This window comes from Microcaecilia unicolor, chromosome 8 (assembly GCF_901765095.1).
Source record: "Microcaecilia unicolor chromosome 8, aMicUni1.1, whole genome shotgun sequence".
Lineage (NCBI taxonomy): Eukaryota > Metazoa > Chordata > Amphibia > Gymnophiona > Siphonopidae > Microcaecilia > Microcaecilia unicolor.
Window position 1 is genome coordinate 7545181 of NC_044038.1, and position 22325 is coordinate 7567505.

The 22325-nt window shown below is 46.7% G+C and overlaps 1 protein-coding gene across 4 annotated transcripts in view; it reads left to right on the top strand.

The window, feature by feature from the left end:
- Window positions 1-8497: 8497 nt before the first annotated feature.
- The window catches only part of GRAP (GRB2 related adaptor protein), a 113665-nt gene continuing 99837 nt past the window's right edge, over window positions 8498-22325 (top strand). The window contains exons 1-2 of one of the 4 annotated variants that reach the window (XM_030212646.1): window positions 8498-8607; window positions 14859-15154. In XM_030212646.1, coding sequence (XP_030068506.1) covers window positions 15077-15154 — 78 coding nt within the window. In that variant the 5' untranslated portion in view covers window positions 8498-8607; window positions 14859-15076. Of the gene's footprint in view, window positions 8608-14785; window positions 15155-22325 lie in introns of those variants that run through there. The other 3 variants (XM_030212648.1, XM_030212649.1, XM_030212647.1) reach the window with 3 other exon arrangements.

Sequence of the window (22325 nt, forward strand, 5' to 3'; positions counted from 1 at the left end):
GTGGGTATCATGTGATGTCCTTTGGAGAAGGTGTGGTTAGGGATACTCCTTGGAGGTGTGTAGAGGGTGATCCTGTTCGTCAAGTACTCTGGGCCACTTCCTTCAAGTACCTTGAAGATCAGACATAGAGTTTTAAATTTAGCCCTGTATTGTACTGGTAGCCAGTGAAGTTTTTGAATGGTGTGATGTGGTCAAGACACTTGTAACCTTCTAACAATCTTACTGGAGCTGGTGCAGACCAGTGGCGTATTTACAGGTAGGCCAGGCCAACCCATTCTTGGCTCAGGCCTACCCAACACACTTCTGGGATGGCCTCCTTCCCCAGATCAGTCCGCGACTCAGCAACTCCCTCCCCATGTGCCTCACCATGTTCGCGAGTGGCAGCAGCACACTATTCCCTCAAGCCCCTAGGATGGAGGGCAGGACAAAGTAGTACTAAGGGGGAGTGAAAAGGGGAGGGGGAGGAACAGGTGATGAACCGCAAGCCTCTTCGATAACTAGGTATTCAAATGAAAAGCGTCAATGAATAACCATGTTTCTGAAGCGGCACAGGACCAGGTTAGAGCAGATTAAGTACATGAATAAGGGGATTTTTTTTTACTAAGGCTCACTAACGTTTTTAGTGCACACTAATATTTAGGGTATGTTAAATGTTAGCGATCTCCATGGACATCCCTAACCTTTAGTACACCCTAAATATTATTAACGTGTGCTAAAACGCTTAGCGCACCTCAGTAAAAGAGGCCCCAAATAAATAAACTTATGCATGTAAACGATGTCACTAATTGGCAGCTGCATGTTCTAGAAACAGTGCACCTAAAAGGGGGAAATTTAAACATGCATTACTTCATTTTATAGTTGCCTCATCACGTCCATTTGGTATTTCTTCACTATTTCCTATTCAGATACAACATGTTCACGATTTTATCAGTATTATGTCATTCAAGTTCTGATTTCCTTCTCTTTTATTTTTTGCAATTTTTTTGTTAGATTGAGCTGTTATGTTGCAATTTTGTAGACATTTAAGCCTTGTCTTAAGGTATTTGCTCCAATGCAGATCCCATTTTTTTTAATCATGGGTTAATATTGGATTTCATTTATTCTTTACATCATGGATTGATACTGGATTTCATTTAGTTTGTTTTGTGTGTTTATATTATTATTATTATAAGGATTTAAATGATTTTTAGGACTTTTTATTTTTAGATGTACACTGTTTTATGTATATTTATGTTTTAAATTGTTAATATTTAGACTGTGTCGGGTCTGTCCAATCAACTAGAGTTGATGCCCCCTATCTTGAAGGCTCCTTGTGCTTTGTGTTCCCTTCTTTAATTATTTTTAAAGTAATGCATAGTAACAGGGCCGTAGCGAGCTTTGTGTGGACCATGTGGCCACACAGTGCAAGAGAGGGTGGGCGTGCCAAAACCGTGCCCTATCCATTGCCTCCCATCCATGGCCGCGATGCTGTGAGAGGGATGGTGGGAGCACTAGCGGGTGGGTTGCAAAGGGTGTGTTTCCATGTTGGGATGCTCCTGCATAATAATATGGGCTTCTTTTACAAAGCTGCGCTAGTGATTCCCACGCGGCAAATGAGAGGAAACCCATAGGAATTGAGGGGCCCTTTTACAAAGGCGTGTAAGAGCCAATGCGCGTCCAGCATGTGCCAAATTGGCATCACTGCCCGGCTACCGCATGCCCCGGGCGGTAATTCTGAATTTGGTGCATGCCAAAAATACGCAGTTGAAAATATTTCTATTTTCTACCACATTGTGCTTACGCAGCGGTAAACGTCAGTGGACACGCTTGAAACCTTACCACTAGGTCAATGGGTGGTGGTAAGGTCTCAGGCCAAAATTGGCTGGTTTTTATTCTGCCGCATGTCCATTTTCCGGCCCTTTTTCCTGAATGTGGCAAAAACTGACCCGGCGCACACGCACAAAAGACACGCTCGCACTGCTGCAGGCCACTTTTTGCCGCAGCTTAGTAAAAGGGCCCCCGAATGGGCTTCCTTTCATTTGCCGCACTGAGAATCAGTAGCATGTCTCTGGAAAAGAAACCCAAAGCCACTCACATTAAGCGAGTCTCTAAGCTGTAGCTTGTCTAGCTAGTGTGTAGGTTCGGCCCTGGTAATGGCTGTGCACGATTTCCACCAGGAGATGGCAGCACTCTCCACTAGTAACCCAACAAGTAGAAGAGCACAGCCTAATCATCAGTTAAAAATGTGTACTGCAAAGAATACAGCCGGGTTTTGCAGACAGCCCAGGACCATCACGGGTCCTGCGATGACCAGAATAGGTACATAAGTTGGGGGAGGGTGGGGCTATCAAATGGGGGAAATATATATCTCCAGATAGCTCCAATTGAAGTCTCATGGAATCAGGTGCCAGCTACCAGGGCCGCCGAGAGACTGGGCCGGGCCTGGGGCAAGGCCGCCCCCAGGCCCCCTGCCACCGCCCCCCCCCCCCGAGGTCGTCATCGTCGCCTCCTCCCTCCGTCCACCACCGGGCTGGGCCCCCCTGAATTCAAATCATAGCGCCTCACCTCGACCTCGCTCCGTGTGAAAGAAGCGCAGCAGCGGCAGTCTGCAGATCGCCTCCCTTTGGACCTTCCCTTCCTGTGTCCCACCCTCGCGCAAGTTACATCAGACGAGGGCGGGACACAGGGAGGGAAAGGCCGAAGGGAGGCGATCTGCAGACTGCCGCTGCTGCGCTTCTTTCACATGGAGCGAGGTCGAGGTGAGGCGCTATGATTTGAATTCATGGGGGCCTGGCCCGGTGGTGGATGGAGAGGGGCGGGTGGAGGGGACTGCAGTGCCGGGCACCCCTTGGAGGCCCGGGCCTGGGGAATTTTGTCCCCCCTGCCCCTCCTCTCGGCGGCCCTGCCAGCTACGACGTATGAAGATAATCATGGGGAATGGTCCCACTGCAATGCTATAATGGTAAAATAACTGAGGGGTCCTTTTACTAAGCTGTGTAAGCGTCTATGCACGCCCAATGCACGCCAAAATGGAGTTACCGCGTGGCTCTTGCAGTAATTTCATTTTTGGCACACGTCCGATACACGCGTCTGAAAAATTATTTTCGGATGCGTGTATTGGGCGCACACCTAGTGGCACTTGACATGCGTAGGTCATTACTGCATAGCTACCACGTGAGACTTTACCGCTGGATCAATGGCTGGTGGTAAGGTCTCAGACCCAAAATGGATGCATAGCAATTTTCATTTTGCCGCAGGTCCATTTTCGGAAAATTTTTTAAAAAGGCATTTTTTTTACAGGCGAGCTGAAAAATGATTCTGCGTGCGCCCAAAACACACGTCTACACTACCGCAGGCCATTTTTCAGCATGTCTTTGTAAAAGGGCCCCTTAGAGACGGACGCTTATTAAGAAAGGAACTTTGAAATCATCCATTATTCATGAAAGAAATGGTGCAGTGAATGTATTTTGAATTATGGTAAAACCTTTTGGAAGTGGGTATTAGAAATGTTTATAGGGGAAAAAAAAGTATTGTGATTGAGGGTATCCATGTGAGTGACAGAAAGATTGAATGGTGTCAATGAACGAGAAGAAACATGAGGTCAATATTTATTTTTAAAATTCTTTATTTATAGATTTATAAATTTTACAAGCTTTACAACTTGAACAAGAAAAATCAGACATGTATAAATTTAGGAAATAAGAATTAAGGTTAACAGTTTACGTCTTGGACTAGACCACCACTAGTGGGGCATAGGAGCCATTATAAACTCAGGAGATGAGACTCAAACAATATAAAGAAAGAAAGACTTAACACTTTATCCACCAGAACTATTACTAAATTCCTTTAAACCATCGATCTTAACTGTGTGAGTCCAACAGGTTTCATTTTTTTTAATCAATAAATTGTTTTAAGAGGTCAGGTATAAAGAAAACATATTTTGTTCCCAAATATTTTATGTTACATTTACAGGGATAGAATTTATTATATATTTTTTTATTGATCTATTGTTGAGAGGTTTCAATAAAGAAATGTAAGAAAAATTAAAGAGTCAGGTAGTTACTAGACAAATATTGATTTGCACTGTAACTAGATTGAAATGGAGGTACTCAGATGGTGATTTGTATGCACATTTATTAGGGATATCCTGAAAACCCGACTGGCTGGCAGGGGACAGGTTTGAGAAGCACATATTCCCTTTTCCCACCTATTGTTAGTTTGCTGAATTGTTGAATGTTTTTATAGACTGTTGTACGCCACTTTGAGCCTGTCCATAGGTGGGAATATTGTGGGATATAAATGCTATAAATAAGTATCTAAGTCCCTAAGGGGTCCTTTTACAAAGGAATCCTGTGCAGTAGGAATGGATCCTCAGAAGCTTAGCCAAAATTGGGTGGCGGAGCAGGTGGGGGAAGAGAGGTTGGTGGTTGGGAGGCGAGGATAGTGGAGGGCAGACTTATACGGTCTGTGCCAGAGCCAGTGATGGGAGGCGGGACTGGTGGTTGGGAGGCGGGAAATACTGCTGGGCAGACTTGTACGGTCTGTGCCCTGAAAAAGGCAGGTACAAATCAAGGTAAGGTATACACATATGAGTTTATCTTGTTGGGCAGACTGGATGGACCATGCAGGTCTTTTTCTGCCGTCATCCACTATGTTACTATGTGCCCTGAAAAGTGGCTTGCGGCAGTGTAGGCGCGGGATTTGAGCGCGCACAGAATCATTTTCAGCGCGCCTGTAAAAAAGGCCTCTTCCCCCCCCCCCCCCGAAAATGGACCTGCGGCAAAATCAAAATTGCCGCGCGTCCATTTTAGGTCTCTGACCTTACCGCCAGCCATAGACCTAGCGGTAACGAACTTGGGCGGTAAGGACCTACGCACGTCAGATGCCACTTGGCACGCGTCCGCTACGCCCGTCCAAAAATTAAAATTATTTTTCAGAGGCTTGTAGCGGACGTGCACCAAAAATGAAATTACTGCGAGAGCCACGCGGTGGTCGGGCGGTAAGTCCATTTTGGCCCGCGTTGGGTGCGTAGGCGCCTACGCGGATTAGTAAAAGGGGCCCTAAATCCCCCGTCATACCACTGGCTGCTGCAAAGAGCAGACAGTTTCATAGCTCTCCTCCCTACTCACCATTTGCAAAAAGCCATAATAAACCTGAACGCACACTTAGATTATTTATTTATTCTACGGATTTATTTGTAAAATTATTGTTGACTGGTTTCCATGCACAACAGCCAGAGGAGCCGAAAAGCAGCCACAGTTGTTTGCTTTGCTTGTGTAGTAAAAGAACAGAGACCACAATGACAACTTGTACTGAGATCACGTCTGCAAACGATGCCCTTGATGTGGATAGTCCACATTCCCTGTGCCAAGCTTTCTCCTGAACCCGCTGGATACGTGAAATCGACATGATAACACCGTTTACAGAGACCTGCCATGGATGTCACTGCCACACGAGGACATTTAATTGACAGGTTTAATTCTCATTTACACTCGTAGGCCAGGAACTAATCTTCGTATTAAGTATCTTTAAAATTAAACCCCGGAGAATAAAGGTTGGTTATATGACGTGTATTTACTACGGGCGCAAAACTGAGAGAAAATGATGAGTTGTATCCGGTCGTGTAGCACGGTGTTTCCCAAGTCCAGTCCTGGAGTGTCCCCTTGCCAGTCAGGTTTTCAGGATATCCACAATGAATATGCATGAACTTGATTTGCATACATTGCCTCTGATCTATGCACTACTACTACTATTTAGCATTTCTATAGCGCTACAAAGCATACGCAGCGCTGCACAAGCATAGAAGAAAGACAGTCCCTGCTCAAAGAGCTATGTAATAAAAGTGAGCCAAGTATAGGACAATCAAGCCATTGTGACATCACTGATGAGGTTGGCTCTTATTGGTGGCCTGAGGCATTATGACATCACAATATTAGCTCTGGTTACAAGAGACTACTACTACTACTATTTAGCATTTCTATAGCGCTACAAGGCATACGCAGCGCTGCACAAACATAGAAGAAAGACAGTCCCTGCTCAAAGAGCTTACAATCTCTTTCATGCATATTCACTGTGGATATCCTGAAAACCTGACAAGGGGTACTCCAGGACTGGACTTGGGATACACTGATGTAGGGTATTAAAATGAAGAAGACATAATCCCCCAAATTCTATAAATGGCATTAAAAATTGCACTCGTAATTTTGGTCATAGGAGCCAACTCCATGGGTGCTGTGGGTGCTCGAGCACCCCCAATATTTCACCCACCGGAAATTCCCTTCGTCCCTCCTCCCTCCCTCCCTTCGAGCTCCAGGTCCCCTCCCTCCAAATTTTAAAAGTCATCATCTTACCTCGTCGGGGTTACGGCGGCAGCAGCGGTGAAAAGCGTGCAGGCTCGGCGCTTAGTCCAGTCTTCCCTTCTCTCTCTCTCTAGAGCTGAGAGAGAGAGAGAAGGGAAGACTGAACTAAGCACCAAGCCTGCATGCTTTTCACCGCTGCTGCCGCCGTACCCCCAACGAGGTAAGATGATGACTTTTAAAATTCGGAGGGAGGGGGCCTGGAACTCAAAGGGAGGGAGGAGGGGGGGGCCTTGGAACTCAGAGGGACCCTGGAACACGGAGGGAGGGGGTCCCCTGGAGTTCATTGCTGGAGGATGTGGTTGCAGCGATTAACATATCTGGGTTTAAAAATGGTTTGGACAAGTTCCTGGAGGAATAGTTCATAATCTGCTATTGAGACAGACACGGGGAAGCCACTGCTTGTTCCTGGGATCAGTAGCGTGGAATGTTGCTATTATTTTGGATTCTGGAATGTTGCTACTCTTTGGGATTTTGAGTGAAGGAAGGGGGTGGGATGCAGCAGGACCTTGAACATGTGCATGGACTACTACTACTACTTAACACTTCTAAAGCGCTACTAGGGTTATGCAGCGCTGTACAGTTTAACAAAGAAGGACAGTCCCTGCTCAGAAGAGCTTACAATCTAAAGGACGAAATGTCAAGTTGGGGCAGTCTAGATTTCCTGAATAGAGGTAGAACGGTTAGGTGCCAAAGGCGACATTGAAGAGGTGGGCTTTGAGCAAGGATTTGAAGACGGGCAGGGAGGGGGCCTGGCGTATGGGCTCAGGAAGTTTATTCCAAGCATAGGGAGAGGCGAGGCAGAAAGGGCGGAGCCTGGAATTGGCGGTGGTGGAGAAGGGTACTGAGAGGAGGGATTTGTCTTGAGAGCGGAGGTTACAGGTAGGAATGTAAGGGGAGATGAGGCTAGAGAGGTAAGGAGGGTCTGCAGATCGAGTGCATTTGTAGGTTAGTAGGAGAAGCTTGAACTGTATGCGGTACCTGATCGGAAGCCAGTGAAGTGACTTGAGGAGAGGGGTGATATGAGTATATCGGTCCAGGTGGAAGATAAGACGTGCAGCAGAGTTTTGAACGGACTGAAGGGGGGATAGATGGCTAAGTGGGAGGCCAGTGAGGAGTAGGTTGCAGTAGTCCAGGCGAGAGGTAATGAGAGAGTGGACGAGAGTACGGGTGGTGTGCTCAGAGAGGAAAGGGCGAATTTTGCTGATGTTAAAGAGAAAGAAGCGACAGGTCTTGGCTATCTGCTGGATATGCGCAGAGAAGGAGAGGGAGGAGTCGAAGAAGACTCCGAGATTGCGGGCAGATGAGACTCAGAGGCCTCCCCCTTTTTGCTTCCTGTTTTAGTAACTGCAGTCTATAGGTTTGGCGTTTGGTGTTCCATAAGAACATAAGAGTTGCAATGCTGAGACACACCGAAGGTCTAACAAGCCCAGTATCCTGTTTCTAACAGTGGCCAAGTACCAGGCAAGATTCCAAAACAGATTTTATGCTGCTTATCCTAGAAATAAGAAGTAGACTTTCCCAAGTCCATCTTAATAATGGCTCATGGACTTTTCTTTTAGGAATCGATCAATTATTTATTTGGAAAAGTGTTTCTGTAATGTCTATATTTTGCTCAGTACACATTTCAGTTTCTCCACCCCACCCCCCTCCATGTTGCACTGCGTGCAAAGTATGGTTTTATCATGCAATTCAGTTTTATCTGAATATTTTTATTTTTGCTTGTGATCCCTTATTCTGTACTCTCACTGGACTTTCACAAAGTCTTTCTGTATTCTGCATCTATGACCAAAGTGTGATATTCTGCTATTGTTTACTTTCTGTGCAGCTTGTTTTGTTTTCTCAGTAGGAAGTGTATTTGGATTGTTACAATATTTGCAGTGCTGCCTTTTCCTAGGTAGGGCCTGGTGATGTGAAAGTTCTGGCAGTTAATACTGTTGTGATATGGCAGGTTTGCTATGGTTTCTGAGTGTGCTTTTTTTTTTCTTTTTGTTTTGTGATACTTTATAATTTGCCTAGTGCCTGTGTTGCTGTTAATGTCCAATTAATCATTCTTGGGGGGGGGGGGGGGGAGTAGGGAGGTACAATCAGTGGTTTCTTAATTAAAACCTTGGGTGGGGCTGTATGGATCCAAGCCCTGACCCCTTGAGTACCTGGCAATTCCTCTGCTCACAGGCACTATCTGTTGTGTCTCTCATCTCCCTGGTTCCCTCCTTGATCCTGGGGCCTGATCCCGGCTAACAGCAGGGAAATGGAGCTAATGGTGTGGTAGGTAAGGCACTTCTCTTTTCGTTCTCTTCCTGCTGTCAGCACCTCTTCTGTGTCATTCGATGTTTCTAGAACCGCCCTGTAGAGAGATCTGTGGTACACCATGTGTTTCAGACAGTTGATGTGAGCTCTGAGCTCACAGGCACCAGGGCAGGAACAGTGAATAAGAAAAGGACTGGGCCTGTGATGCTGTGAGAGGGGAGGTGAGAGGCTAATGCCAACACTGAACTCTAGGAGATGGAGAACCTCGCATCAGATACTTTATACCTCCATACTTGCTGTTCAGATTCACCACACCAATACTGCTAGACTGCACTGCATGCCTTATTGTGTACCAGGGTCATAGCCATGGGTGGGCCTGAGCCATGTGTGTGTAGTTCTTCTCTGGCTGCAGGCTCCTTGATTGCTTTGCTTCCATGCACCTGTGTCTGCTCTCTCTGCCTGGCTTCCAGGCTCCTTGATTGCTTTGCTTCCATGCACCTGTGTCTGCTCTCTCTGCCTGGCTTCCAGGCTCTTTGATTGCTTTGCTTCCACGCGCCTGAGTCTGCGCTCTCTCTCTCTCTGCCTGGCTTCCCTTGCTTCTCTCCTATTGGTCTTCCGGTTCCTCCTTCCCCTGCTTTTGTCCTATGGCTGTGCTCCTTCTCCCTGCTGGTCCCTGCTCACGTCAGACGCCAGCACTTTATCAGCTGAACTCCTCCTGGACTCCGTGCTTCGGCTTCTACTTTGGTAGGTGTTACTTGCTCAGTAGTTTGCGTCTTCTCTACTTTGTCCCTCGTTGCTGACGTTGCCTGTACCTGGATTACTCTCTTGACCTGCTGCCTGCCTACTGACTTTGCCCATACCTGGATTACTCCCCTGCCTGCTGCCTGCCTGTTAACATTGCCTGTACCTGGATCACTCTCTTGCCTGCTGCCTGTCTGGCCGTCACATTCACCACCCCGCTTCCTGCTCTGTCTCGTAAGCCCTGCAGGCCGCCCGCACCTAGAGGCTCAACCTCTGGGGAACAGCGGTCAGCGCAGGTGAAACCCGGGGTTGTCCGGCTGCAAAGCAGAAGCTTTTCGAGTACCGGGCTCAGCAGCACTCTACTTGGTACAAGAACTCAGAAGTCTGGCATCTTAATATGGTAGTTTTCCTTAATGCTAATATGTGTTTTGGCCTATCTCCCAGCTGACCTTATAATAATGTGTAAGCATACCTAAGAGCTCTCTGGGAGTTTATATTGCGCTGGTTCTCTTGAGAAGCACTAGAAAGCTTCAGACAGAAGCCCTGCTCTTTGCTGATCCTTGAGGCAACCTGAAAGGGACAGGAGAGGAAGGGAGCAGATTTTTGTTCTGCAGTGTCTTCTCCAGTCTTACCTCCTCCCTGTCTCAATAGCTGGAAAGAGCAGTGGCGTTCCTGGGGGAGGGGGGGGGGTGCCGTCCGCCCCGGGTGCACGCCGCTGGGGGGGTGCCGTGCGCACCTGTCCTTCGTTCGTTCCATGCTCCCTCTGCCCCCAGCGGTGTGCACCCGGGGAGGGGTTCTTTTGCGGGGGGTCCTTTCGCTGGGGGGGTCGTGCTGCATCCGGGGGGCACTGCACCTGGGGGGGTCGGGCGCATCGGCTATCCGCCCCTGGTGTCAGCCCCCCTAGAAACGCCACTGGGAAAGAGTAAGTCTACAGCACATATTGTAGGCAGTGTTATAAGGAGAAACAGGAGGGGAGGGTCTGTCAGAGGGAGATGAATAGTTGTTTTCTGCTCTGTAGTTTCTGTTCCAACCATGCTCCCTCCATTCCTACATCAGCAGGCAGCCTGTAGAGGAGAAACAGGAGGGCAGGGGATGGAGCTGACACAGTTGAGCACTGTACTGTGATCCCAGGATTAGGCTTGGAGCAGAGGAGGGGAAGAAGAAGAGTCCCCTGAGGCATTTGGAGATGAGGTGGAAGGAGAGTGCTATGGTCAGGCCTACTGGAAGGGGAAGAACGTCAAGGTTATTTCTGGGGAGGGGGAAAGTTAGTATGTGTGAGAGAGCTAGGGTTTGGGGAGGGGGGAAATGACAAAAAAAAAAAGGTAAAATGGTCAGTCTCTCCTCCTGTCCAAATCAACAGCAGTTTCAGGGCAACCACAACTCAAATGTTCCCAGGTTTGTGTATAAACCAGAGGTCTTGTGAACAAGGTTGGCTGAGCCTCAATCTTGTTCTTCCCAGAAGACGTGGAGGGGCATAGTCAAACGGGGCGCCCATGTTTTCATGAGGGCGTCCTCGCAGGACGGCCCCGCGAAGGGGCGGGGAAACCCGTATTATCAAAACAAGATGGGCGTCCATCTTTCGTTTCAATAATATGGTCGGGGATGCCCAAATCTCAACATTTAGATCAACCTAAATGTTGAGATAGTCGACCTTAGAGATGGTCATCTCTGGTATTCGGCCATAATGGAAACCAAGGATGCCCATCTCAAAAATTACCAAATCCAAGCCCTTTGGTCGTGGGAGGAGCCAGCATTTGTAATGCACTGGCCCTCCTCACATGCCAGGACACCAACCGGGCACCCTAGGGGGCACTCCAGTGGACTTCAGAAATTGCTCCCAGGTGCCATAGCTCTGTGCATTCCTAGTTCCAACATTACATAATGTTGTGGCCTGTCAGTGATATTCATGCAGCCCTCTGTGTATAAAAGTTGCCCCAGTAGCGTTCCTTGGTCAGCTGCCACCTGGGGCAGATCGCCGCTGTGCACATACACCCCACTGGGCGCAGCACACCCCTCCCTGGTACATCTCCTCCCCCCCCCCCCCCGGCACATCACCTCCACACTTCACCTCCCCCCCTCCCCCGGCGCATTGCTTTTACCTCCTGGGGGTGCTAGGAGCAGTCACAAGGCTGTCGGCTCTGCTGGTTCTCTGCCCCAGAACAGGAATTAACATCACAGGGAGCATGGAACCGGCGGAGCCGACAGCTGCTCCCTGCACCTCCCTGCAGCGTGCACCCCAGGCAGACCACCCCCACCGCCCAGTGGAGTAGCTAGGTGGGGCCAGAGGAGCCTGGGCCCCCCAAATTTGCTCTGGGGCACTGGTTGGCTGGTGGGGATCCCCAGCCCCCACCAGCTGAAGACTTTGTCTAGTGCTGGTCTGCGGCAGCACCGTCGATTCCCTGCCCTGCTCTCTCTTCCCCTCACATCGGGCAACTGGGACAGACCAAAGGTCCATCAAGCCCAGCATCCTGTTTCCAACAGTGGCCAATCCAGGTCGCAAGTACCTGGCAGAAGCCCAAAGAGTAGCAACAGTCCATGTAGAACCCTAAAGAGTAGCAAGATTCTAGAATTCTAAAGAATAACAAGATTCCATGCAGAATTTCAAAGTGTAGCAACATTCCATTTAGAACCCCAAAGAGTAGCAAGATTCCATTCCGAATCCTAATTACATAAGTATTGCCATACTGAGACAGACCAAAGGTCCATCAAGCCCAACATCCTGTTTCCAACAGTGGCCAATCCAGGTCACAAATACCCGGCAAGATACCAAAAATGTACAAAACATTTTATACTGCTTATCCCAGAAATAGTGGATTTTCCCCAAGTCCATTTAATAATGGTCTGTGGACTTTTCCATTAGGAAGCCGCCCAAACCTTTTTTAAACTCCGTTAAGCTAACCGCCTTTACCACATTCTCTGGAACGAATTCCAGAGTTTAATTACACGTTGAGTGAAGAAAAATTTTCTCCGATTCGTTTTAAATTTACTACATTGCAGCTTATATCGCATGCCCCCTAGTTCTAGTATTTTTGGAAAGCATGAACAGACGCTTCACGTCTACCCGTTCAACTCCACTCATTATTTTATAGACCTGTATCATATTTCCCCTCAGCCGCCTTTTCTCCAAGCTCAAGAGCCCTAGCCGATTTAGCCTTTCCTCATAGGGAAATCGTCCCATCCCCTTTATCATTTTCGTTGCCCTTCTCTGCACCTTTTCTAATTCCACTGTATATCTTTTTTGAGATGCGGCGACCAGAATTGAACACAATATTCGAGGTGCGGTCGCACCATGGAGCGATACAAAGGCATTATAACATCCTCATTTTTGTTTTCCATTCCTTTCCTAATAATACCTAACATTCTATTTGCTTTCTTAGCCGCAGCAGCTATTGACCTGTACAAATGATGCTTCAAATGAGACCCTGCATATGGCCCCGTATCCCTCCACATCCCCCCACAGGCTGCCCCTGCTAATTAGCTTTGGGAAAGACCCATTACATTATACAATGTTCTGCTGACTGGCTATGATAAAGTGTTTCTGAGCGTATAAAGGGAAGTGATGCATGAAGCAGAAGTGACAGACAGGGTCAGATTTACAAGCTATAATTTAGGGCCTCACCTTACAGGAGGCCTAATGTTTCACTACCACAGAAAAGTATTAAACCTAAAATTTACTTCCCATCTGATCAAAGCGGTCTTTTTAAATGGTACAGTTTAGGGACCACAAAGCACAGAATCGAGCCCTGGTAACACTCTGATTCTGAATTGGTGGATACTTGGAATGCTCTCCCGCGGGAGGCGGTGGAGATGAAAACGGTAGCGGAATTTAAAAATGCGTGGGATAAACATAAAGCAATCCTGTTCAGAAAGAATGGATCCTCAGAAGCTTAGCGGAGATTGGGTGGCAGAGCCGGTGGGGGAGGCGGGGCTAGTGGTTGGGAGGCGGGGCTAGTGCTGGGCAGACTTCTACGCTCTGTGCCCTGCAAATGACAGATACAAATCAAGGTCAGGTATACACAAAAAGTAGCACATATGAGTTTATCTTGTTGGGCAGACTGGATGGACCTTGCAGGTCTTTTTCTGTCGTCATCTACTATGTTACTATCTAGCTTATTTTCGAAGGAGAAGGGCGGCCATCTTCCGACACAACTCGGGAGATGGGCGCCCTTCTCCTAAGGGCAACCAAATCGGTATAATCAAAAGCCGATTTTGGCCATCCTCAACTGCTTTCCGTCGCAGGGACGGCCAAAGTTCAAGGGGGCATGTCGGTAGTGTACCGAAGGCGGGACGGGGACGTGGTTAAGAGATGGCCGTCCTCGGACGAAAATGGGAAAAAGAAGGGCGGCCCTGACGAGCATTTGGTTGACTGTACTTGGTTCCTTTTTGTTCACGACCAAGCCTTGAAAAGGTGCCTGAACTGACCAGATGACCACCAGACGGAATCGGGGATCACCTCCCCTTACTCCCCAGTGGTCACCAACCCCCTCCCTCCCAAAATAGAAAATTTAAAAACATTTTTTGCCAGCTTGTATGCCAGCCTCAAATGTCATACCCAGCTCCATCACAGCAGTATGCAGGTCCCTGGAGCAGTTTTTAGTGGGTACTGCAGTGCACTTCAGGCAGGCGGACCCAGGCCCATCCCCCCCTACCTGTTACACTTGTGGTAGTAAATGGGAGCCCTCCAAAACCCACCAGAAACCCACTGTACCCACATGTAGGTGCCCCCCTTTACCCTTTAAGGGCTATGGTACTGTTGTACAGTTGTGGGGAGTGGGTTTTGGGGAGGATGGGGGGCTCAGCACCCAAGGTAAGGGAGCTATGCACCTGGGAGCAATTTATGAAGTCCACTGCAGTGCCCCCTAGGGTGCCCAGTTGGTGTCCTGGCATGTCAGGGGGGATCAGTGCACTAGGAATGCTGGCTCCTCCCACGACCAAATGGCTTGGATTTGGTTGTTTTGAGATGGCCGGCCTCGGTTTCCATTATCGGCGAAAACCGAGGCCAGCCATGTCTAAGTCTGGCGATCTCAACATTTCGGTCGACCTAAATGTTGAGATTTGGCCAGCCCCGACTGTATTATCGAAACAAAAGATGGGTGCCCTTAGAGATGGACGTCCCCGTTCGATTATGCCCCTCCACGTTACTATGTGAATACTGACTGCACCATGTGAAACATGGTTATCTGATGTCGCCACAAGGCAAAAGATGGTTCACAAATAAAGAACAGTCATAGCCATTTTCATCAGAAGGACCAGACAGAATCTGTGCTAAAAATTCACTCTTTAGCTTCTGGCCCCTGGAAAACACCAGCCTGTACTGTTTCCACTGGGCTGCACCACAGACTGGACCTGCTGCATCTCCCTCCCACATGCCAAGCGGCAGCCCCTAAACTTTCTGTAAGAGACTTCCTGTTTCACTTCTCATCAGTGAGCTCACGACCTTCAGCTCAAACAAAGCCAAAAACTGTATCTGCCACAGTCAGCTTTGTCTTAACAAACAGGAAATGAATTTCTTTTGAACTTTTGCATTGTAAGGAAGGTGGAACAGAAGAGCAGAACATCTGCAGTCCAGAGCGATCCTCCTGCTACATCCCACGCCAGAGCTACGTGTACAGTCTTGGGCACCGGGCTGTCACCGAAACTGGCACCGTCTGGGCACGGTGTAGACAGCAGCACTGGGTGACAGGGCCCAGCAAACCGATTTTACATTCAGCAGCAGCCTGTGAAGACGGCTTAGACCCTGTGACAGAAGGATGGAGGCCATAGCCATGTACAGCTTTCAGGCAACAGAGAAAGATGAACTGACTTTCAACAAAGGGGATGTTCTAAAGGTGAGGAGCGCTGGAGGTGATGGTGAAGCGTATGGGAGATGGGATGAAAGGATGTCGATAATGTGTCTGGGCTGGAAGGAGAGCAGAATGAGGATGAATGATGAGCTTAATACTAATTGTAGGAAATTGATTAAAGATGTCTTTTAACCAGGGCTTTTTTTGGAAGGGGTACTTGGGGGGTACTGAGTACCGGCACCTTTTCCATTGTCTGCTAAAATTACTACTACTACTACTTATCATTTCTATAGCGCTACCGGACGTACGCAGCGCTTCACACTTGAACATGGAGAGACAGTCCCTGCTCAATAGAGCTTACAATCTAAAACTGACCCATGGTCCCCAAAGTTTTAGGCTCTACGCAGAAATTCTGCCTTGTCATAGATTCTGTGACTGGTTGTAGGGGGCCTGCCTGGCTCCCTCAGTGATCACCCCATCCCTGAAGGTTGGCCTGGCGTTTTGAGTACCAGCACCTTTTTCGCTAGAAAAAAAACGCACTGCTTTTAACATAAAATGGCAGGTTTGGTACTTTTTAGTGCACTAGTACATCGTCCGGCGACATCATATGTCATTTATTATCTCAGTTTAGAACCACTGATTTCAAAGATTGCTTTCAGAAGCCTCTTCGGATCATAGGAGCCAGATCTGTCGGTGTCACTGCCAGTAATACACTGAAACCTTCTGCTCAGTGTGCTGCTGCGGCTAGGAAAGCGAATAGAATGTTGGGTATTATTAGGAAAGGTATGGAAAATAGGTGTGAGGATGTTATAATGCCGTTGTATCGCTCCATGGTGCGACCGCACCTTGAGTATTGTGTTCAATTCTGGTCGCCGCATCTCAAGAAAGATCTAGTGGAACTGGAAAAGGTGCAGCGAAAGCCGACTAAAATGATAGCGGGGATGGGACGACTTCCCTATGAAGAAAGACTAAGGCGGCTAGGGCTTTTCAGCTTGGAGAAGAGATGGCTGAGGGGAGACATGATAGTGATATATAAAATAATAGTGGAACAGGAGGATGTGAAGCGTCTGTTCACGCTTTCCAATAATACTAGGACTAGGGGGCATGCGATGAAACTACAGTGTTGTAAATTTAAAACAAATGGGAGAAAATGTTTCTTCACCCAACGCGTAATTAAACTCTGGAATTCGTTGCCGGAGAATGTGGTGAAGGCAGTTAGCTTGGCAGAGTTTAAAAAAGGGTTAGACGGTTTCCTAAAGGACAAGTCCATAAACCGCTACTAAATGGACCTGGGAAAAATCCACAATTCCAGGAATAACATGTATAGAATGTTTGTACGTTTGGGAAGCTCACCAGGTGCCCTTGGCCTGGATTAGCCGCTGTCGTGGACAGGATGCTGGGCTTGATGGACCTTTGGTCTTTTCCCAGTGTGGCATTACTTATGTACTTATGTAAGCTCCTTCATTGTATGAGAAATTTGTACTGAGTTTGCAGTCATTTAGAAAAGCTTCCATCTACGTTTCTGATGCTTTTGCTTTACAGGTAAGGAAATTATTCTCTGCGTGCAGTTAGATGGTCCAAGGTGCTTGTGAGGATTTCTCATCTAATGCCAGACACATGTCCTAAGACATGTAAGAACCCAGAGCTGCCCATAAAACCTCGGACACTGGGCAGTTGTGACGATTTTTCCAATAGTGAGGGTGCCAGCCCTTCACCTGTTCAGAAACACTCGCAGATTTACGAGGCCTTGGGGGGGGGGGGGGGGACAAAAAAAAGGGTCAATTGTCGGGATTTGCACTGGTTAGGCACTAGAAAATAGATGTGGATTAATGGATCTGCATTTCCATTAGACAGCTGAGAAACACGGTATCTGCTGCCTTCGTGGAGGCCTGATACTCAAAGCTCCGGTGCTAAAGCCAACAGCACAAACCCCTGTAAGCAAGACAACAGCACAGAAAGTTAGCTAAACAATGCTCAAAGCAAATGACATTCAAAATAAGCACCTTTCAATATACGCATTTCAAAAATTGTTTGCACTTAAATTTTGAAGGGCTCATGCTTTTCTGAACAGGCACCAAGGTGTTCCTTCACTTTCGTTTTTGCTCGGATTTGCGCACAAGTTTGGTTCTCACTATCAGCGAGTGGGGGGCTGCATAGGATTCCTCCTGCTTCCAAAACAACACAAAAACCTGCAGTTTAATGTCAAAAATTCAGAAGAAATCCTCTCTTCAAAGCCACCGTTTTCAGCGTTACGGCCAGCATTTGTTTTTTCTACGCCGTTTGAGCATTAAGAGGGGATACCAAGTAACCTCTAACATCCATTTCAATTCAATTTGCGGCCATCTTTCGCACACACACCTTGATACCTGCGCTAGTGCTCGCCGAACATTCTGCACACATTAATGCGTGCGCTGGTCCGGCACTAATCACCTTTAACATCAGCCCCAAGGAGAGTTGTTTTGCAGAGGAGAGGGGTGTTTGTGACGCTCATAGTTAGTGCTGTGTCAGCAGCATGATTCGTAGGGGTGAAGTAGCTGACTACCTAAGACCTCGTTGCCAGAGAATGTGGTAAAGGCGGTTAGTTTAGCGGGTTTTAAAAAAGGTCTGGATGGCTTCTTAAAGGAAAAGTGCATAGACCATTATTAAATTGACTTGAGGAAAATTCACTGCTTATTTCTGGGATAAGCAGCATAAAATGCATTGAACGTTTTCGGGATCTTGCCAGGTATTTGTGACCTGGATTGGCCACTGCTGGAAAAAGGATGCTGGGCTTGATGGACCTTTTGGTCTGTCCCAGTGTGGCATGTACTTATGTACCTTTTCGGCTGGTAATTGTCACCCAGCAAGGAGCATCTGAATCACTTGCTTAGCTGCGGTGTGCGTGGACTGGGTATATGTACAGCATTGCACACAGCAAGCAGGCAATAGGAGCAGAACTGAACTTCCTTACTGCACCATGAGGAGATCCTGAGGATACCCACAAAAGTTATAAACCACCCGAGAATGAGTCTATGCTTCTTTTCCTTCCTAAACGCCAGGATCACCTTTAAAATATGGTGACTGTTTACCAAATCATATATGGTTTATCTCCTTCCTACACTCAACAACTAATTGATTTACCTTCACATAATATTTTTTATTTATTTATTAGGATTTATTTACCGCCTTTTTGAAGGAATTCACTCAAGGCGGTGTACAGTAAGAATAAATCAAACATGAGCAATAGACAATTACAGCAGTAAGAATATTCGAACAACAATACGAAGTATGGCTTAGTTACTACTTACAATGTCAACACAATACATAATAGAACATTTTAATTGACAGTGTAGGGTATGGTGTCAACGCAATACGTAATAGAATATTTTAATTCAAACATGCGTGGGATAAACACAAAGGAATCCTGTTGAGAAGGAATGGTTCCGCAGAATCTTAGCGGAGATTGGGTGGCGACGCCGGTAATTGGGAAACTAAACGGGAGCTGGGCAGGCTTCTACAGTCTATGCTCTGATTGTGACTGAATAGATAGGGATGGGCTGGAGTGTAAATTTTAAGGGGTTCAACGTTAGCTTCAGAACGTTTAGTACAAGAACAGTGCTGGGCAGACTTCTATGGTCTGTGCCCTGAGAATGGCAAGGACAAATCAAACTCGGGTATAAAGTATCACATACCATGTAAAATGAGTTTATCTTGTTGGGCAGACTGGATGGACCATACAGGTCTTTATCTGCTGTCATTTACTATGTTACTAGTTGGGATTCTACATGGAATGTTGCTACTAACTGGGATTCCGGAAACTTGTAACTCTTTAGGATTCCAGAATCTTCAGAACTTAGTACAAGAACAGTGCTGGGCAGACTTCTACGGTCTGAGCCCTGAGAATGGCAAGGACAAATCAAACTCGGGTATAAAGTATCACATACCATGTAAAATGAGTTTATCTTGTTGGGCAGACTGGATGGACCATACAGGTCTTTATCTGCCGTCATTTACTATGTTACTATGTTACTCTTTGGGGTTCTACATGGAATGTTGCTACTAATTGGGATTCCGGAATCTTGTAACTCTTTAGGATTCCGGAATCTTCAGAACTTTTAGTACAAGAACAAGGCTGGGCAGACTTTGACGGTTTGTGCCCTGAGAAAGGCAAGGACAAATCAAACTCAGGTATACATATAAAGTATCACATACCATGTAAAATGAGTTTATCTTGTTGGGCAGACTGGATGGACCGCACAGGTCTTTATCTGCCGTCATTTACTATGTTACTATGTAATTGGCAGTGTAGGGTATAAGCAAAGAAGGAACATATAGATAGTTAAGAGAGTAAAAGAAGTACGAAAATAAGGTGACTAATTTAAAGAAAGTTGTACATGAGGTCAGAGAGATGGTTAACATAAAGATAGGTAATACAGTGAAAACATTTAGAGAATAGCTCAGGCTCCTTTATCCAAACTGCAAAGGTCTTTCTTACAAATGAATCCTTGTCGCAGCCAGGCTTCACCTATCAAGAGTACCAAAGTTTGGAATTGTCTAGCCAAGCAATTAAGCCTACTTAGAAGATTATCTGAGATTCCCTAAATTACTAAAGGCTTTTCTGTTAAGTACATATCATATCAAAAGACAATAAACGAGTGTTGCCGCCTGTCTTATACTCTCGCCCAGCTTCATGACAAACGCACAATTATTCCTAATATGTTAAAATGTTATAATTAAGTAAGTGGCTGTATCTTATTTTTGATGTTTTTCTTGAATGTAAGCCACGTTGAACCTCAGCTTGTTCGGGATAATGTGGGATAACAAATGTCATAATAATAATAATAATACTGAAACGTGTTACTACTGCTGCTAAACATTTCTATAGCTACTAGATCACTTGTCTAACATCAATTCAAGAATGGGCTAAACACAACGAACTTTGCCTGAACCCAAGTAAAACCGAGCTTCTCTGGGTCCCTAACGCCAGTGGATACATACCCGACATCAAAATCCCTTTTGGGAAGTATGAACTCAACTCCCCCTCAAATCACAAGTCAGGAACCTTGGAATACAGTTAGATTCAACACTTACTCTGATTCCCCAAACCCAAGCAACCTTCAAGAGCTGCTTCTACTATTTGCGTCAGCTACGCTGCCTCTCTCCTTACATCGAGAAGGTAAATCTTAGCCCAGTTGTGCATGCCATGGTAACATCAAGACTGGATTACTGTAATGCACTCTACAATGGTCTGACTGCAAAGGGCCTGCACCAGCTCCAGTTGATTCAGAATGCAGCAGCAAGACTCATAGAAGGTTGCAAGCGACGTGACCACATCACACCATTTTTGCAAAAACTTCATTGGCTACCAGTACAATACAGGGCTAAATTTAAAACTCTATGTCTGATCTTCAAGGCCATGAAAGGAAATGGCCCTGAGTATCTGAAGAATAGGATGATCCTCCACACACCGCCAAGGACACTAAGGTCCTTCCAAGGACTTTTAACTACACCCTCTCCAAAAGACATTACACGATGTGATACCCGCAAGCGAGCCTTCTCCGGAGTAGCCCCCACACTCTGGAATGCATTGCCTGAAAGGCTCCGCTTAACACAAGACTATCTCTACTTCAGGAAGCAGGTGAAAGCTTGGCTCTTCAACCAAGCCTTTAACGGAAGAACTAACTTGATAGTCTCACTCACACACACAAACAAGGATTGACTTGGGCTGCACTTACTGCAGCGGGACATGTTTTTCCACTCCTAGCCTAACTGAGATAATATTTAACCATCTCTCTGATCTCACGTGCAACTTTCTTCAAATCAGTCACCTTACTTTATAATTCTTCCTACTTTCTTACTCATCTATATGTTACAACTTTGCCTTACCCCTCACTACCAATTATAATGTTCTAGTACATATTATGTTGACATTGCAAGTAGTATACCATGCCACACTTTGTATTGTTGTTCGAATATTTTTACTGCTCTAATTTCTTATTGCTCATGTTTGATCTATTCTTACTGTACACCGCCTTGAGTGAATTCCTTTAAAAAGGTGGTAAATAAATCCTAATCAATAAATAGACATACACAGAGCTGTACACATTATATGCATGGACTTTCTCTGTCCCTAGAGGGCGCACAATCTAAGGTTTGTTTCGGTTTTTTGTACCTGGGGCAATGGAGAGTTAAGGGGTCCTTTTACTAAGGTGCGCTGAAAAATGGCCTGCGCTGGTGTAGACACGTGTATTGGACGTTTGCCCCAGACCGCCCAGAAAAGAGCTGGTTTTGGCTCGGGCGTAAAGGGTGCATGTTATACCCAGACCAGCAATTTAATGCCTGTTTAAACCGCTTTGACTCTCGACTCCCCAGTATAACTAGTGACCAGTGTCGGTGTAATACACAAATAAAACAATGAGGTAAACTTGGGACTAGGCAAATGAAATGATACTGTTAGCAGTAATATGATACAACTAGTGGAACCATGTCCGTTTCCTCAACAATGAAACGGGCCCTAGGAAGGCTGTCATGTAAGCTTTTTTTTTTCTCTCTCCCCTGCCCTCCCCTCCATGTCCATCAATTCTTCCCTCCCCTCCCCTCCATGTCCAGCGATTCTCCTCTTCCCTGCCCTCCCATCCGTGTCCTGCGATTCTCTCCTCTACTGTCCTCCCATCCCATCCATGTCCATCAATTCTCCTCTGCCCTGCCCTTCCCTTCTCCCTTTCTTCCTCCCTCCCCTCAATGTCTGCGATTCTCTCCTCCCCTCGATTTGTACCTGAACGTTCTCTGGCTGGCTGGCGCTGGCTTCTGTTCCGTTCGTAACATCCCTCCTGACGTCAGCTCGCCTCCAGCGTTCCCTTCCCTCTCACTGTTCCACCCTCTGACGTCATTATGTCTTGACGCGAGGGCGGGACAGTGAGGGGGAATGGGACCCTGGAGGCTGGCTGATGTCAGGAGATGTTACGAACCCAGGCAGCCAGACATGGAATGTTGGAGGGGCAAATTATTATATAGGATGTTACATGTGTGGTTGTACATCTGTGTTTCTACATATCTTCCTGTATCCGCTTTTTTTCTCCTTTTTCTCCAGTTTCCCAACATGCGCCAAAATGGAGTTATCACCCGGCTACCGCATGGCTCTTAGAGTACTTTCATTTTTGGCGCACGTCCGATCCACACGGCTGGAAAATAAATTTTATTTTCAGACGCGCGTATCAGACTCACGCCAAGTGGCATT